The 18,514-nt window shown below is 47.6% G+C and overlaps 1 protein-coding gene across 2 annotated transcripts in view; it reads left to right on the forward strand.

Moving 5' to 3' along the window:
• Ptprg (protein tyrosine phosphatase receptor type G) overlaps nucleotides 1-18,514 on the forward strand; it is a 677,472-nt gene that overhangs the window by 596,543 nt on the left and 62,415 nt on the right. The window contains exons 13-14 of one of the 2 annotated variants that reach the window (XM_021204227.2): nucleotides 4,889-5,021; nucleotides 17,799-17,885. In XM_021204227.2, the coding sequence (XP_021059886.1) occupies nucleotides 4,889-5,021; nucleotides 17,799-17,885 (220 nt within the window). The remainder of the gene's footprint in view (nucleotides 1-4,888; nucleotides 5,022-17,798; nucleotides 17,886-18,514) is intronic. The other variant, XM_021204228.2, reaches the window with a different exon arrangement.

Genomic DNA, 18,514 nt, shown 5'->3' on the forward strand with positions numbered 1-18,514 from the left:
GAAGACTAACAACTTAAGCTCCATCCCCAGGATACATATGATGGAAGGAGAGAACCAACTCTTACAAGTTGTCCTCTGGCTTTCACTCTTACAGATACAGTACACACACACACACACACACACACACACACACACACCCTGGATCAGCCCTCAACGACATTATGCTAAGTGAAATAAGCCAATCACTAATGCAAATCCTGTGTGGTTCCTCTGAAAGACCCTAGACCTGACAGTTCCTGTGTGGACCAGAGTCTGGGAGAGTGGGTAGCAGGGTGTGGCTTAGTAAGTGCAGTTCTCATCTTTGTAAGATGAGAATGTTGGGAAGTTGAGCTTCCTAACAGGCTTAGCACTGAACCCTGCTTATGTACTTACTGTATACCTAGAAATGCTTAAAGTGGTACATTTTATATTATGTGCTTATACATGCACAAGTGTGCACGCACAGTGGGTGGATTTAATGAGGACATTAGTGAGGTCACCCTCGATGAGAACAGGCTGTATACTTGTGAGTGTGCAGACCCCCTTCCGTGGCTCTCTTTTCTCTGTCCTGGGTGGGCTCTCACAGGCAGTCTGGTCTCAGTCATTCCTGACCTATGGCTGGAGCCGAGTCTTTTCATTAGGCAGGAAGCACTTCAGCTGGGTCCATCTGATGTCTCTCTGCCTGTAGCATTTATAGTACATTGTACTCGGTTTTATTTGCTTCTACTGGGATGAGAGCCAAGCCAGTAAAAGGCAAACAGCGTTAATTCAGTGATGACATATGCCACTGAAAACTGTTTTTCTTTTCTTTTTTTGAATTTTTTTTTTTTAAAACAGAATGAAGGCACTGCACTCAATTGCTGCTGGATGGGAAAATGAATACTGAGAGGAAGGGAGGTGGTTATGGTTCCCTACCGCCTTTCTTCATAGCCCCGAGCGGGCTAGCAAGAGCTCAGTTCCGATTGGAAGGGGGTTCTGTCTGAAGCGAGTACATCCCGAAAGCCCAAGACCCTTCTCTGTAGGAGGTGGGATTGGTGGCATCAGCCACTGGTGCCCTTGGTTAGAATCAGCAGCTTTGTGAGCATCTGAGGTGGACGCGCAGGGGACCTGTGCCCAGAACAGCACGTGCCTGCAGTCACATTACTGGACTCCCCCCTGGAAACTCCTCAATGAACTTTGAACAAGGGGCCTCATGGGTTCCTTTGCATTTGACTGGTGAATTGTACAGGCATAACTTAGCATCAGCTTACATGGTGTCTTACAGGCCAGACCGGTGGCAGCTAGGTAGACAGAATCCTGTGATCGGGCCCTCTCTGTCTGAAGTACTGTGTGACCCCCACACTCAGGTCTTAACAGGGAGGAGTCAGATTCAGCAGCCACTCGGGCAGTGTTCCCATCCCCTCCGTGATGCTCTAGGCTGCAAGGAAAGACACTAGCAATGGATGTGGCTAGGCTAGTTCAGGTGTCAGGAGTGATGGTGACAGGCACAACAGCTAATGATAGCCGGGGTAAGGACCAGGCAACTCTAAATGCCATGTACAGATTTGCTCCACAATGCACAGGACAGTACCATGTCCTCCTTTTACAGAGGAAGAAACTGAGGCATAGAGAAACTGACCATAGTAATTATTAACAGTATTTCATTTACCCAGAGTTGCATACAGATGGAGGTCAGCCCTGCCTTAGGGAGCCCGTGGGGCCGCAGAAAGCATGTATGTGACCTGTGCTGTGAGGGTCACAGGGGCGACAGTGGACTGTGCTCTGCACTTGCCTGGTGTGGGTACACTGCCTATATCTTCTCGGTGAGAGTCTCTGTGTTGGTCAAGGTGCTCCAGAGAAAAGGACCTGTCAGCACGAATCTATAATGTGTAAAAACTGGATGTATTAGAGTGGCTTACAGGCTGTGGTCTGGCCAGTCCAACAATGGCTGTCTCCTGATGGAAAGTCCGAGAGGCTGGACGTCTCAGCTGGTCTTCGTTATATGCCGGAATCCAAATGAAGTAGGCTTTGGGATGATGCCAGGGAAAATGGGATTGCCAGCCAGAGTGAGGAAGCAAAACAGGCAAAGAGCAAGCCCTTCCTTCTCCCACGTTCTTTATATAAGCTGTCACCAGACGGTGTGGCCCAGATTTAACGGGGGTCTTTCCACCTCAGAAGGTCCAGGTTAAAGGCGAGTCTTCCCACTTGAAGTAATTTGAAAATCCTTCACAGGTGTAGGCAGACCCTTGAATTTTGCTTAATCCCAGACCTAGTCAAGCTGACAACCCCCACGGCCCCTAGTACTGTGTGGCAGGTGCTCTTGTGTCCTGTTTTATAGAAGAAGTAGTCCGGGTACAAGCAGGCTTATTAGATTACTGGTTAAAGGCTACACACAAGGTGGCAGAGCCAAGATTTGATCCTGTGATCTTAACCCTGCTTCATGCTCCAGAGGTACCAAAGCTTAGACAAGGCTAGAGTTCAGCAGGCCGGCTAGCTGGGCACTCTCTCTCTTCCCTCTGGAGCAGGAATCCATGGTTCAGGAGAGTAACATTGTGGGATCTTTAACAGGAAACGGAACCACTTACAGGTCCCCAGTACAAGACAAGATAGTTCTGTGAGGTTGGCAATGGAGCTGACTGTCTTCCACCTCACTCGGAAACCCAGCAGCACCCCCATCTGAGGCCTTCAGAGAAAGACTGCCATGAGCCACAGATGGGCCTGTCAGTGTCAGGATGCCGCAGGTGGCTGCGGATTGAGGTCTCTTGCACAATGCTGTCTTTGGGGACAATGTCACACAACACCACACAATGCTAGGATGATGTAACTCAGTCTAACCCTGCCAGAGTTGGCTATGAATTTACAACCCTCCCTACTCAGACATGGAGGAGTCTTTGCGTCAGGATCCTGTTTGGCCTAGGGCTTATGAGAAGATTGTATACAGACCTTGTTCATCTTGTGAAGGACGAGGAAGGGGCAGACAGGACCCAGCACAGATACACACTCAGTTTCAGGGACAGTTGGTGTGTCACTGATCCTCATGACCACAGGGCTACTCCAGTGGTCCTCCTAAAGCCAAGAAAGCTCTGTAGTGGTCTTAGATCCTAGGATGGCAGCAGTACCCGAGACTGTATAGGGCTCAGTGGGGAGCACAGTCAAGTGTTGAGTTTCTGTAAGGTATGGGAGAACAAAAAAAAAAAAAAAAAAAAAATGACACTAGGCATCCCCTGGTACCTGAGGGCATCCCAGGGTAAAAACAGAGTTAGTTGGTCATGTGGCTTTTGCTGTCAAACCTCCTGACACTTGTCCCATTGGCAGGACCTCCAGGTCTTTGACATGCCGGTACCAGCACCCAGATAATTGCCTGACCCCTGATTGGAGCCCTGAAAAATTAGCATCATTTGCCACTCTGGTTCCTCTGGGCGGTTGCCACTGCTTTGCTATTAAAACAGTGTGTAGAGGAGAGAATGAGTGTGAAGCTTGTCTACCTCTACTTCAACTTACACCATTAGAACAGAATTCCATGTCCTCGATTTCAGCCTGCAAGGCCCTGGTTGATCTGATTTCTAGTTTTCTATCCTGGTCCCCTCCGCATAAGTTATGCTTCCACAATCCCTCTGTCTCGAACACATTCGTAATGAGATCTAATGCCCACTTCTGGTTCAGAACACACTTTGCCCTTCAGACCCTGCCCCAAACTCTCCTTCCTTGGGTTGGTTCTGGCCTTGGGTATTTTCCCCAGCCCAAGCCCTTGCACTTTCCCTGGCATCACATTAGTTCCACTGAGATTAGCTCTCCACAGGTCTGCCTCTCCTCCTCCTAATTTATCATCTAGGCAAAGGATGGTGAGGAGTAACAACCCCAGTCATTCCCAGGCACCTGTCCCATAGTTTTAGAGAGACTCACCTGTCCTGCAAAGGCATCTAGAGGCCTCTGAAGATATTAGATGCTGGAAGAAAGATCTGCTGGGGTGAGAAGTAGTGGGTGACCAGGAGGAGGGCTGCGCCAGTTGCCAGATTTCTACCCTGAACCTCAGGCTGCCGTTTAGAGGCAGGGATGTGCTGTGGTGAGGGTGGGGGGCTGATTCCCTGTCCGTAGTCATCTGGGCTTTTGCAAAGAATGAGGGTAGGTGATGGGTGGAAGGAGGACCAGGCCTTCTCACGGTCTGCATGACAGGAGCTGCTGCGCAGAGCCTATGGTGCTGATACCGGGAGATGCTACTATCTGGTTACTTTTTATTTTTAAGATCTATTTATTTTATATGAGTTCACTGTAGCTGTCTTCAGATCCACCAGAAAAGGGCATCGGATCCCATTACAGATCCCCATGTGGTTGCTGGGATTTGAACTCAGGACCTCTGGAAAGCAGTCAGTGCTCTTAAGCACTAAGCCATCTCTCCAGCCTGCTAGTATCTGTTTTTATGGGCTTCTAGATACTGGGATAAGACCTTCACTGTTCTAATGTGTGTCCCAGGGCCACTCTAGCCAGCAAAGCAGGAGTCTCACACAGATGACCAGCCGTGGCTGTATCTATTAGCAAGAAGTGGTTTCCCAGAACCATCTGCTGTCCACGGTAAGACAGAGGGATGAGTGAGAAGCAAGCGACACCAGAGACCAGCGCAGTTCCAACAAGCTTGTCCTGGTTCCTGCATCTAGGAAACCCTTTTTGAGAGCATCCAAGAGAACGTCCTTAGAGTAAGACTGGAGTCGGCCTTCCACAGAGCTCTCCTTAGAGTCTCACAGGCAGACCTATCCTGCTGGCCACTGGACAGCACCACGGGCACGAGCGCAGAATTTGGGTTTGGACAGCCCTTCGCCCCTCTTGCCCTCGGGTGGCTCAGTACAGCCCAGGTCTGCAGGAAGTGGAGCCCAGCACTGCGTTGGCTCCAGGGCTCGCCCTCATCTGTCCACTGACCGAGGTGTTTGTCTTGCAGCTGAGAAGAACACCTCTGGCATGATAAGCCGCCCCTCCCCCGGGAGGATGGAGTGGATCATCCCCCTGATTGTGGTCTCAGCCTTGACCTTCGTGTGCCTCGTCCTCCTCATTGCCGTGCTGGTGTACTGGAGGTGAGTACACGGGGTGGGCGGCCAGGTACCACTTCCCGCTCCCAGGGAGTTACCTGCATGGCCTGCATCCATGCTCAGGTGCTGAAGCAGTGCGCAGTCCCTTACCTTGTGTCTCACACCTGGAGACTTTTTTTGTCTCGGGAAGGTGACACAGGCCAGACCTGCCTCTGGGATCCCAGCACTTAGGGTAATCCAGGAGATCGATACTCACCCAGGCTCTGCTACTTGATGGATTCAAATTCCTTTTCTCTTTTGAATTTTAGTCATCCAGACCTACAAAAGGACCTGGCAAGTTCCCCAGGGCTTCCAGCCTGTCAGACCATGTCTTTAGTTTGAAGTGTCCATGCAGTACAATAAGTAGCCTTTATCTTTCAGATACTTTATAGCTTTTTGGTGAAAGTCAAATTGGGCGATCACAAAACAGATACTTCCGTCATTATTGCCTAGAAAGTTCTCACTATAAGTCCCATGAGGGGGTTATGGCTCTGTGTAGAAGGTCCAGAGTCCTCAGCTGGAGAGAGAGTCCCAGCCACTTCAGTTTAGTGAATCAGGCTAAAGCAGATGTGGGGCCAGGCTGCCGTCATCATTCGAGCATCCCGGTGTTCTCCTGGTTATCTAACAAGAATTAGCAGTGTGCCCTTAGTTTTTATTACTCGATACAGATTATAGTGTCCTGGGAAGGAGCCTCAACTGAGGAATTGCCTCTGTTAGACTGTGCACACACTTGGGGGCAAGGGTGGGGGCTTTGATGCAGGCGGGACTGGGCAGTGCTGTGGGCTGAGCAGTGCTATCTCTCAGCAGGTGACTTGGACTGTGTAGGAGAAGTAGCTAAGAAAACCAGGGGAGTAAGCCAGAAAGCAGTGTTTCTTCCTGGTTCCTGTCTTTGCCCTGCTTTAGTTCCTGCCTGATTTCCTTCAAACCTTCCCCGCCCCCTGACCCCAGACACAAGGCTCTTGGTCAAGGTATTCACCACAGCCGTAGAAAGCAAACTAGGACAGCCAGTGTCACGGTTAATTTTGTCAGCTGGATTGTCCTAAGTCCTTAGGAAAGATCCACCCTGGAAGTATACAGCACCACCCACGAGCTGCTGGTTTGTGGAGATGAAGTAGTTCTCTCCTTGGCCATCTTCCTACACTGACGGACAATGCTCAAGCCGTGAGCCTCAGTACCTTCATCCCTCAAGCTGCAGCGGACTGGTTCCTCATCCCCTTCCCCTCATTTCCGTGAAGTTTGAGTCAGAGCATCTCGCGGAGACGAGCAGAGCAGATGTGAGGATGCAGAAGCTCGGCTCTCACGGCCTCGTGCTTCAGGGAGGCAGGCGAGACAGCAATGTCTAAAGCATATCCCTAAGGGAGCTCATGTAGGAAAGGAAAACACTACATCCGGAGAGAGCTGGGTCGAGCTGGGGCCCAGAAGTGAGCATTCCGAGTGCTCAGAGCGGCCGTGCTCCTGATTGGGGCAATCATTTGTAAGCAGACACCCAAAACCTGGACTCCATTCTAGCCTAACCAAATGCCCTTTCTAGCATATAGGAGGCAAGATGTGAAAAGTAACTGAGGCAGGAGCATGCCTGGATTGTTCAGAAACAGCCAGGAAGTGAGTATGATTGGAGTAGAGAGAGTGTCAGGGAGACACAGGCCCAGACGGCCTTTGGACTTCTTTGGTTTCAGGTTTTTGAGGTAGGGTTTTTCTGTGTAGCTCTGGCTGTCCAGAAACTCACTCTGTAGACCAGACTGGCCTCAAACTTGGAAATCGCCCACCTCTGCCTCCCTCATGCTGGGATTAAGGGTACACACCACCTCCACCTTGCCTTTGACACTGATGTAAATGGGGATCTAACTTTAGAATTGCATGCTGTGTATGAAGCAGAGGTTAGGGGAGAGATGAAGCTGGAGTGGGGATCAGAGGACGAGCGTTCAGAGGCAGGGAAAGATGTGTCTGGCCCTGAGGAAGCGTCAGTGTGAGTGCTGAGTGTTCATTACCACAGGTGGGCTTTGAGGGAAGGCTCGACACAAAGCATTTATGGATTAGCAGTATAGTGTCAGGTCTGTTCTCAACTGAGGACAAGGTCACCTCAGCCTTCCCCAAGTATGTGACAGTAACTCCCCACATAGGAACATAGCACAGTGGTTGTCAACCTTCCTAATGCTGTGACCCTTTATCACAGTTCCTCATGTTGTGCTGACCTCCAACCTGAAAATTATCTTCCTTGCTACTTCATGACTGTAATTTTGGAACTATTATGAACTGTAATGTAAATATCTGACATGCAGGATATCTGACGTGCGGCCCCTGTAAAAGGGTTGTTCAGCCCCCCTAAGTGGTAGAGGTTTACAGACTGAGACCTGCTGGAGTGCTTCTGTGTAGCTGCTGCTCTGCTGACCGTGGCTTCTAATCCTGCCATAAGGATAGTTCAACATGTCCAGAGTCTTAGGCTTCATCTACAGGATGGCAGTGCACAAAAAATGTCCGTAAAGAAAAAGGCAATTCTGACAGCAGGAAAAATAAACTGAGTTCGTGTTGAGACGCGTATGTTGGCAAAGCATGAGGCCATGCAGGAGGAACAAGGGCCTTTTCTCTGTCCAACATTTTCCCTGTGATTCACAAGAAAGGGGCAGCACAGGGAAGCTCACAGAGAGGACCAGCAAGTCCCCATGGTGGTGTGGCTTTGAAGCTAGAGTAGCAACGTCTTCTCATGGCTGACAGAGGGACTTGACAGCAGTGCAGGCTCATCCAAACCTCAGGGGTTATGTCCGCAGGCGGCAAGCTGGGCCCCCGCCGTGCCCGTGCACGACGGCAGCAGGCTTTTGCAGCCAGCCTTGTGGAATCGGAGCGTGTTCACCTGGAGCTGGTGACGCTGTGATGGAGTCATTCATGAAAAGGTGGAGAAATCAAACCCAGGGTCTCTGAGTTCTCTCCTGCCCGATTCCTGCTGGAGAGTGTGATCATGTTCAACAGGCCGGCCACCAGTGCCAGACACTGTTCCAAACACTTGAGTGGCACCATCTCCTGGGGCGCCATCTATGTGGCAGGTACTTTCCTTTCTTTGACCTGGGGAGAGAAAGAGAGCTGACATTTGTTGAATTGCTGCTGTGAGCCAGGCAAAATGCAATGTTATCAGAGCACATTTTTGGTTGTATTTAGCACACAAATCAAGTTCCCTTAAGCACCTCCCTCCACCCCAAAAAACCCAAACCCTAGTACTGACTCATTACACTGAAAGTTCCAGGGGCATCAGGTGTGGCTGGTCTTGGAAGATAGAACAAGGACATAGAGACATGGCTCGGATGGTTTGTTCTTCATGGGCTCCCGTTGGCCTGTGTTAGACTCCATCACTCCATCCCAGCAGAAGGGTCCTTGTCTTTGGATAGCTCCAGTGAGGTCTCAACATGGTGATTCCACCTCCAGAGTAGCTTGTGGTTGGAAGAATGGAATATGTCCACTCTGTTTCACTCTGGAGCCCAAACTTTGCTTCACCACTGTAACCCTCAAAAATATGAACTGAAAGCCAGCAAGTGGTAGTTCTGAGGGGACAGTTCAGACTTAGAAAGACAACTAGTTTAGAAGATTTGCCTAAGTATTCCCTTATTTATGAAATTATGAAGCCATTTCTGTCATTGCATAAACTGGTCTTGTATGCCAGTTCCTGCTGTTTATACAGTGCTTATGGGCTTGGTCCCATTGTGGTATGCTTGCTGATTCAGACACAAAGCCCTATAGTCCCCAGGAATCATTAAAAGAATTGGGTGAGTAGCATAACGGAGTATAAAGGCTATTTAAAGAAGGCTAAGGGTATATTGTGCTTCAACATAGCCTGAGAGAGAAGTAAGGTCCAGGAAGAACCCCTGGGAAGCTGACAACCAGTGACAAATCAGGAGGAAGCTGGAGAGGAATAAGGGAGAGAGAGAGAGAGAGAGAGAGAGAGAGAGAGAGAGCCTTCAGCAAGCAGATAGACTGGTACAGTGTCAAGGGAACAGACTGTGGGACAGCAAAGGCCATGGAAGTCCCAAATGCCATCACCCTGAGAGTGAACAAAAAACACTGAGGTGACACTTAACGAGATGTAGTAGTGTGTAGTGGTGAAGTGGAAACACTGGTCAGAGCCTGAGTTCGAAGACTCCATCAATAGAGGAGTTAGAGAAAGGACTGAAGGAGTTGAAAGGGTTTGCAACCCCATAGGAAGAACAACATCATCAACTAACGCTGACCCACCCACACCCACACCCACACCCCCACCCACACCCAGAGCTCCCAGAGACTAAGCCATCAACAAAGGAGTACACATGGCTCCAGCTGCATTTGTAGCAGAGGATGGTCTTGTCATGCATCAATGGAAGGAGAGGTCCTTGGTCCTATGAAGAGGGCGGGTGGGTGGAGGAACACCCTCATAGAAGCAGGGGGAGAGAGGATGTGATAGCGTGTTTCAGGGAGGGAGGGAAACCGGGAAAGGGGATAACATTTGAAATGTAAATAAAGAAAATATCCAATTAAAAAAAGAAAGAAAGAAAAAGAAGACTCCATCAGACTTACAGCCCTGTGGAGACTGCTCATATGTTTCTAACAAAGGTTGCTGTCATTCCCAGAGGGTGAAAATTTGTTCTGGGGAGGTGAAAAAATATTGTGTGTATGCATATGTGTGTGTGTGTGTGTGTGTGTGTGTGTGTCAGAGAGAGACAGAGAGATGGGGAATGGAGGAGGAGGGAGAGAGAGAGATGCAGATATAGTGCATGCCAGTGGTATAAAAGCTGTGTTGGGTTTAGAAATTAGCTCCGGTCAATAACAGGAGCTGGAGACCTACCAGGGAGGGGCCAGTTAAGAAGTACTGCCTTCAGTGAAGAGTCATCCTCCAGCCTCAGTTTCTTTACCTATAAAGTAGTTAGGAAACATGTACTGAGTGCATATGGGCAGGCAATATAGGCTGTGAGAAATGTCTGCCCTGTGTAACAGATGGGGACTAAGTACACATGTACCACAATGTTCTACCAGATCTGACTGTAAGGAAAAATAGAAATGTAATTCTGGGTCCTTGAATACCTGAAATGTTTGCAAGTAAGAGAATGAAATATATAGATAAATACCTTTTAAATGTAGTCACACTGTATAGATGTACATAATTTCCAGCAATCTTACCCTGGCATAAGATGGTATTTGGAAAAAAAAAGTTAGGAATCTCCTTCTAGAGTTTATTCTTTGGAATGATCTCATTATGCACAGTAGCCTAGAAATAGCTCAGTCATCAATTTAGAGCTAAGTATAGTATAAATGTAGGTTAACCAACTGAGCAGAGCTACTCTGAGCCAAAAACAAAAGGGTGACTATAAAGTTAATAAAAATCACTTGGGATGCTGCTCCTAATGGGCCTAATTCCAGAGGAGGGCTTCCCTGTGTAGGAGCAGGGTAAGGACTGGTCCCGCACCCACATCTCCAGGGGGACCAGGGGGACAGCTTTGGAGCCTGCGAGCCATCCTTGCTCTCCCAGGGCTGGCTGTACTCTCTAAGCCTCATTAGTAGCTGCAGCAGACTCATGGCCTAACAACAGAGGCGGGTTTACTTCTCATCCCCACGTAGTCTGACAGGGTAACCCCACTTTCTGGAACTGCTGCCTAAGAACTTGACCTAGCCCCTGAGGACACATGGTGAGGTAGACAAGCACACCTGTGTCTATGGAGCGCCTCTGCATGTGTCCTTGGGTTCACTGATGGGTCTAGGTTCACTGACGTCATCATATCAGTGTATGTGTCTAAAAAGGGACACATTCATTACTTCTGATTTGCTCAAGCAAAAGAAATGTGAGCACAGACTTCAGATATCTGAGAGATCTGGCACTAAGTCCATTGGGGGGGGGGTGGTATTGAGTAAAAGCAGGTGGCCTGGTAGGTCTACAGAGGAAAATGTACTTTGTAATGCTTTTAGTTGAGGTGTTGCAAATAGGATGTGTACTGGCTGGTTTTGTGTGTCAACTTGACACAAGCTGGAGTTATCACAGGAAAAGGAGCTTCCGTTAAGAAAATGCCTCCATAAACCCAGATACTAAGGCATATGCCAGCAAGATTCTGCTGAAGGAACCCTGATATAGCGGCCACTTGTGAGGCTATGCCAGTGCCTGGCAAACACAGAAGTGGATGCTCACAGTCAGCTATTGGATGGAACACAGGGCCCCCAATGGAGGAGCTAGAGAAAGGAGCTGAAGGGGGCTGCAACCCTGTAGGTGGAACAACAATATGAACTAACCAGTACCCCCTGAGCTCGAGTCTCTAGCTGCATATGTAGCAGAAGATGGCCTAATCAGCCATCATTGGGAAGAGAGGCCCCTTGGTCTTGTAAACTTTATATGACCCAGCACAGGGGAAGGCCAGGGCCAAGTAGTGGGAGTGGGTGGGTAGAGGAGCAGGGGCGGGGGGGGGGGGTATAGGGAACTTTCAGGATAGCATTTGAAATGTAAATAAAGGAAATAATAATAAATTAAAAAATGAGGAAAAAAAAAGAAAATGTCTCCATGAGATCCAGCAGTAAGGCATTTTCTCAATTAGTGATCAAAGAGGGGGGGAGGTCCCCTTGTGGGTGGTGCCATCTCTGGGCTGGGAGTCTTGGGTTCTATAAGAGAGCAGGCTGAGCAAGCCTGGGGAAGCAAGCCAGTAAAGCCCTCCATGGCCTCTGCATCAGCTCCTGCTTCCTGACCTGCTTGAGTTCCAGTCCTGACTTCCTTTGGTGGTGAATAGCAACGTGGAAGTGTAAGCTGAGCAAACCCTTTCCTCCCCAACTTGCTTCTTGGTCATGATGTGTGTGCAGGAACAGAAACCCTGACTAAGACAGGGTGCTACAATTTATTCTTCACTGGCCTTGCAGAGAAGGAAAACCCCAATTCTGTAACAGCCCAGGAAGTACACTGAGGGCAGAGCTACGTCCTCGGGGAAGAGGACAGGGTGGTAGGGCAGGTCATAGAATGGGTGTGGTCCTAGAAAGGAAACACCCAACGAATGCTTGCCCCCCTTCAACAAATGGCACCGAGCTGTGTGCATGACACATGTCACAGATTTCGCAGCCTGTTTCAGTGGTTCAGAGCTATTCAAATGAGTCAGAACAACTGGGGGGACATCAGAGCTCTTGGAGATGCGGAAAAAGAAGAGTGGCATTTTGGTCTTACTACTGTAGATGGTAGAAGCACTGGCTTTGGATTACTACTGAGGAAACTCTCTGCAAGAGCCATGGACCCTTGCTTTGCTATAGCAAGCTGCTTATATAGCATCAATCCCAGAAAAAATGTGGAAGAGCCCAGCTGCTGCCACTCAAAAAGACAGACATTTTTGGATGGTACCTTTTTAATTTATGTAATTTGAGGTGGATGGTGGGGGGGGGTGCCAGGTGTGCTGGGGTGTGCCACTTGTTGAACATCTGGGCTATATATAGCACAGGTTAGCTACCTTGAGCCAGGTATCAGTGTATACCTAAAATTGTGATTATTGTTATGAAGCCAGATTTTGTTTGTGAATGGCTTTTATTTCCCTTGGGGCCTGGATAGCTCAGAACACACACACACACACACACACACACACGCACACACACATTGTTTTACCATCTCTGGCATGTGCTCAGCCCAGGTCATAGGACAAATAGATCTTTAGTGGGTAGATCCTTGATTTTAATCCATCTAACTTGACTTCATAGCCCACCATTATATGTACTGTATATGTGGGAGGGAGGGGTCTGTGCATAAAGAGACCAGAGGAGGATGCTGGATATCCCGCTTTTCCTTCTGAAATATGGTCTTTCCAGCACTATCATATTGTGCTGCCCCAGATAGGGGAATACCATGCATGGTGGGAACAGTTAGTCATTCCTATGTAGTCTGCTTTCATGTTTCAGGTCAGATAGACACTGCAGGCAAAGAAACCATTTGGCTACTCTTGCGTGATGTTTTCAGAGTAATGGCCACCTGACCTTGAGGTCCAGAGAAGAACCAACTTGAGCTCTGAATATGCCAAAGTTATGTGAACAAACACTTTGAGAAATAATTATATTTTCAGGTGTTCTTGGAACTGAATAATGATGAATATATTCAGTTATCTCGCTATTAGTTTGAGAATTCGATGTTGAGTGATATCACCTCCTTCGCTTTAGACCCCGTTGATTGGTGTTAATGTCCTTAGATTAGTGTCTTACTGAACATAAGCATAGCGTGGGGAGGGTTCTGAAGATGTGCAAGGAAGCCTCATTTCTCAGACAGGCCTAAGATGAGTTTATGGATTCCGGACCATAGGATGGTAAGCTTTGTAAATAGAAACTGTAGCCTCTGACCCTAGGCTTACTAAAGTTTGTTGTTGCTCTGATCTGATAAATTCATGTCCCTCTTGATCATATGACCAAGCCTTTTGTAAACTTTATAGCAAGTCAGCTCACATCAGTTAGTCACATCTGCATGTGGGGAAAGGTCTCTCTTTTACTGACTTTCATCTTTAGACCTTTCTCTGTGTTGATATCTGCGCTTAAAGAAAAGTATTTAAGCCAGGCAGTGGTGGTGCCCGCCTTTAATCCCAGCACTCGGGAGGCAGAGGCAGGTGGATTTCAGAGTTCGAGGCCAGCCTGGTCTGCAGAGTGAGTTCCAGGATAGCCAGGACTATATAGAGAAACCCTGTCTCGAAAAACCAAAAAAAAAAAAAAAAGGTATTTCTCAGGCACACGCCTTTAATCCCAGCACTCAGGAGGCATCAGCAGGAGGAGCTCTGTGAGTTCAAGATCAGCCTCGTCTACAGAGCAAATTCTAGGACAGCTGGGGCTACCCAGAGAAACTCTTGAAAACAAACAAACACGTTCATCATGAACACAAGTGAGTTTTGTTGACACTGCAATTTTTTCTTCCCTGGCTGTTCAGAGGGAGACAGAGTGAAGTGACGAGGAAAGCGCACAAACTACAGATGTGTAAGGATTTGTACTGGTATTAACGGTGGCTTAGACAGACAGAAATGCGTGGACATGGGGTGTGGCCACGTGACAATATGCCATGTGTACTCATAGTGTAATTGACCACATGTGCATCTCTGGAACGTGGGCTCTCCCTCCAGTTGCACAGCAGTGACAGTGACAATCAGAACAACTGGGAGCAGGCACTCTGCACATAACTGCTCTGTCAGCCAGCACTTCCTTGCTTTCTGGCTCTGGCTTTAGATTAGCCTGCTTTCTACCCTGGCAGAGTCCTAAGGAAGCAATGTACTAAGAACTTGCTTTTGCTTTTTCCTAAGTAGGTGGCAGAAGAGATACTAAATTTCATATTACTAATTTCATTCTACTGTTAGTAGAAGCCACCAGGAAAGTAGTGGTTGAATAAAAGAAAGCACACATTACTTGTTCCCCCTGTGAGGTGCTGGGGATTGAAGCCAGGGCCTTGTGTACGAGTCAGGTACTCCTACCACTGAGCCAAAACACTTTTTAGAGATTTTTTCAATAGGCATATAAGATGTTGCCCAGCCTTGCCTCGGATGGGCATTCCTCTGTTGCAGCTCCCTAAGAAGGTGGGGCAGAAGTGTGTTCTCCATTCTCTGCATGCATGTGCTTCTGATTCTAGAGACGGCCTGCCTGGTAGTTAGGGTATCGGGAGGGAGCAGCCTTGCTCCAAGAGAGGAAACGGTTTCCAGAAAGGAAGACTGCCTAGGATCACTTACCTTCTGATGCTTGTTTATCCTATCTAGTGTCCTGCATTGCTGAACTCAGGCCTTTGTGACTGGCCCATTTATCCCTTCTGTTGTCGACTCTTTGACCGCTTCTCACACATCTACACGGCTGTGGAGAATTGTGTAGGAGACAGAATTCCTGTTTTGCAGACTCATGGCGTGGTAGAGATGAATAAGTCAATAAAGGTTATAGAAAGTGCACATTCTTTTTTAACTTCTGTGGTATTTGAGAATAATGCCTGTCATAATCCCCAGCTGGCTGTCTCCTTTGCATGGTGAACTGGAAACTCAGCTATCCTGTTCTCACCTTCCCCAGGGGGAACACTGAGCAGGACAGAGCCAACGCTATGGCTCCTTTGTGATGGCCACTGGTGTTTAGCGCCTGTCCTCGCTGCTCTTCTGTCTGATTCCAGGTTGGTTTTGTGGCCTCCCTGGATACCAGCTATGCCAAAGGGGAACAGTGAGTTTTTTTAAGAAACTTAAGCACTCGGGCAGTGGTGGTGCACGCCTTCAATCCCAGCACTTGGGAGGCAGAGGCAGGTGGATTTCTGAATTTGAAGCCAGCCTGGTCTGCAGAGTGAGTTCCAGGATAGCCAGGGCTACACAGAGAAACCCTGTCTCCAAAAAAAACAAAACAAAACAAAAAACAAACAAACAAACAAAAAAAAAAACTTAAGCACGGCTAGGGTCCAGGGGAATGGAGTGAGAGCCAAGGAGAATTTCTTAGAGATTATATGTGACTGCAGAGAAAATGGGGAGGGTACATGTTCAGAGGCAGCCTTATGGACCCTGGGTCATAGTGCACCCAGTATGACCATAGGTTTCTCCCTCAAACCACACGTCCTTTGTGTCAAGCACAGTCCACTGTCTCGGCCTTTCAGAGGCTTTTCTGCATGTACAAAACACAGCATTCAATCCCAGAATCAAAAGGTAGAAAAGCTGGAGCTTCAGTGTCATTTTTGGTGGCTTTGTTCTTTCTAAAAGCAGACCATTCATGGGTGTTTTGTGTATTTTTGTTGTTTGGGTTTTGTCTTTTTCTAAAATAATTATTGCTAGTATAATTCATCTCTACTTAGAACTCTTCTTTCTGGCTATATTCCGAGATTTTTAGCCATTAGAAATAATTTTTACCATTCAGCTCTCCAAACCCTGGAAAATGTGTCAAACCTGTGGGGAGAGCTAAGACACATTTCATGTTGCCAAAATAAGACTTGCCTTGGAGGTTTGGGATTATGATAACTCTGGTGTTAAACTGTCTTGCCCTGAGAATCTGAAAGGAATGGGGGTGGGGGACATTTTGAGGTCCCCAGGTGTTCCAGGACATGGGCACTTTTCTCTCCCTTTTTCTTCCCAACTGTTCAGAGAGAGCTGAGTCACATGGTGGTAGCTAATGCCTCAAATCCCAGGCAACTTTTTGCTCAATAACTGTTTCCCAAATGGCTACTCAGGGGCCTTTCAGAATTCGTGAGAGCTGTCAGTTGTTATAGTAACCGGCCCCTGCTGTCGAGTTGGCCCTGAGATGCCAGTTGAAGCTCTTGGAACAGGCTAACTCACAGTCATTAGACAAAAGTGGGGAGGGAGGCACAGCGGAAGGTTGCTATTTAACTGTGTTCCTTGATACTTCAAGCACAGCACAGGTTGTACTGGGGAAGTGCTGGCTGATACAGTTTTAAACTCATTGCTTAGGAAACAGAAAGCTGACTGCTTGGGTGTTTGTTCTAAGCTGGGTCACCCATTTTCTTCCAGATTCTCAGAAATCAATGTCTTCTCTCCCAGGGTTACTCCTGCTTAATCAAGTTACCCCTGGGTTGTCGGGGATATTAGTTACTGATTTATGGCATTTGCTTCTCACGAAAGTGTTGTCAGTTTTCGGGTGGGAGTCTCAAGAGCTTGTGATTGTGCGTGAGGAAAAACTGCGGAAGATAGCCGGCTCTGCTCCAAAATTCCCGAAAGAGTAAATCTGGCAGAATTCAGAGCCGGGCTAAGGGTTGAGAAAAAGTCTAAATATTTTAGGAAGCTGCAAATTTCAAGTTTTTATGAAAATTTATAAAAACATTCCAACATACTCGTGATTTCTTCAGATTAGTGTTCGCAGCCACACAACATATCTGTGATGTTTGGGGGACAGTCATTGTAGTGACAGTAGTCTCAACAGAGGGAGACAGGAAGTTCTGAACTACAACAGTCCCTCCCCCTTTCAACCTTGTTGCCAATCAAGTTCTCCTTTCTCTAAAGGTGAGCTGCTATGGCAAGCACTTGTGTATAATAGTGTAATAGCACTAGTAATGAAACAACAGAACTTGAAGCTTATTTATGACAGGAGAAGAGAAACATGAACACTAGAAGCTAGAGATGCTGGTTCCCAGAAGGAAGCAGTTACTGAAAAGTGCTCCTACATTTTTGTGCAGGATGCAGCAGGGAGTATGAAGAAAAAAAAGGTTATAGATTAGGTTGTTGTTGTTGTTTTTTTTCCAGTTCTATGAACAAGACTTAGAATAAGATCATTTCACTGTGAAATCCTATAGCCCAAGTAGCTTGGGTGTCTGCGTTTGTCAGAACGTGCATCCTTCGTATGGCCAGGCAAGTCTCGAGTGCTGAGGTATTTAGTGTTTAAGAGACTCTACATAGAGCAATAACTGGCCAAGTGCTGGCCCTGTCTGTCTGAGGCACTTTCTATGTAAACACGTTTATCCAGAAGTGACAAGAATGCGTTCGGAAAAGACAAAACCCCTGATCTGTTCAATGCAGAGAAACTGGGGGCAGAAGGCAGGTCATGTGACAGGCACTGGGCAGGGGAGACCCAGCGAGGTCTTCAGAGCTGTCTGCTTGCTGGGACAGTGTGCCAGATGAAGAGCAGAGCAACATTAGAATAATGCCACCTTCTGATATATAAACCATTGCTTTGGGAAACACGCCTACCTTGTCTCTTACCTCAACCCCAGAGACCTCGCTAACCCTAGCCATGTTTGCATATGTGTGCCCTTTTGAAAACGCTGTATATGAAGTCGTGATAGCAGGGATGTCTGGGTGGAGGGCATCGGTGTGCAACGCTGGGGGACCAATTGAAATACTGTCTTCTACACATGTTCTCTTTTGTCTTTTGTCCATTTAGAGGGTGTAACAAAATAAAGTCCAAGGGCTTTCCCCGACGTTCCCGTGAAGTGCCTTCTTCTGGGGAGAGAGGAGAGAAGGGGAGCAGGTGAGGGCGGTCCAGCTTAATGGGGGAGTCTCAATGGCTGGGGGAGTCTCAATGGCTGGGACTTAATGGGGGAGTCTCAATGGCTGGGGGAGTCTCAATGGCTGGGGGAGTCTCAATGGCTGGGACTGGCTTGCAGAACTTGTGTTTTGTTGCTATGGCGATGGAAGACTTCTAAACAGAAAATGCTGATGTTCACCTGTCCCATGCCAGCTAGTAACATCTGCAAAGACCAGCTGAGCCCCCAGGTCGCTGCTGCCCACCGCAGAAGCTCCAGGCGTGCTTGCTTTGCTTTTGTCTGTGGGCTGGGCTGTATTTTCTGTCTTTTTTGGTGACACTGTGGACACGCTGTGTTTGCGTATCTGGTGTGTGCTGCATCCATTTTCTTTTAAAAAGTCAATTAAGATGTTGCATGCTTGTTTAGAGCTTTGTTTTTCAAATAAGCATAATTCTTATAAATGAAAATAATTTATACATACGGGGTTAAAACCAAGAACAAGACAGAAAATGAACAAATGTTGCTATAACATGTGCATGAATTCTTAATATTCTGAAAAAGTCTAACCTGAAGAGTTTTATATGAAACAATTAGAAGTTGTACATATATAGTCATAATGACTGCACTTGAACCT

This window comes from Mus pahari, chromosome 8, assembly GCF_900095145.1.
Source record: "Mus pahari chromosome 8, PAHARI_EIJ_v1.1, whole genome shotgun sequence".
In the NCBI taxonomy this organism is placed as follows: Eukaryota; Metazoa; Chordata; class Mammalia; order Rodentia; family Muridae; genus Mus; species Mus pahari.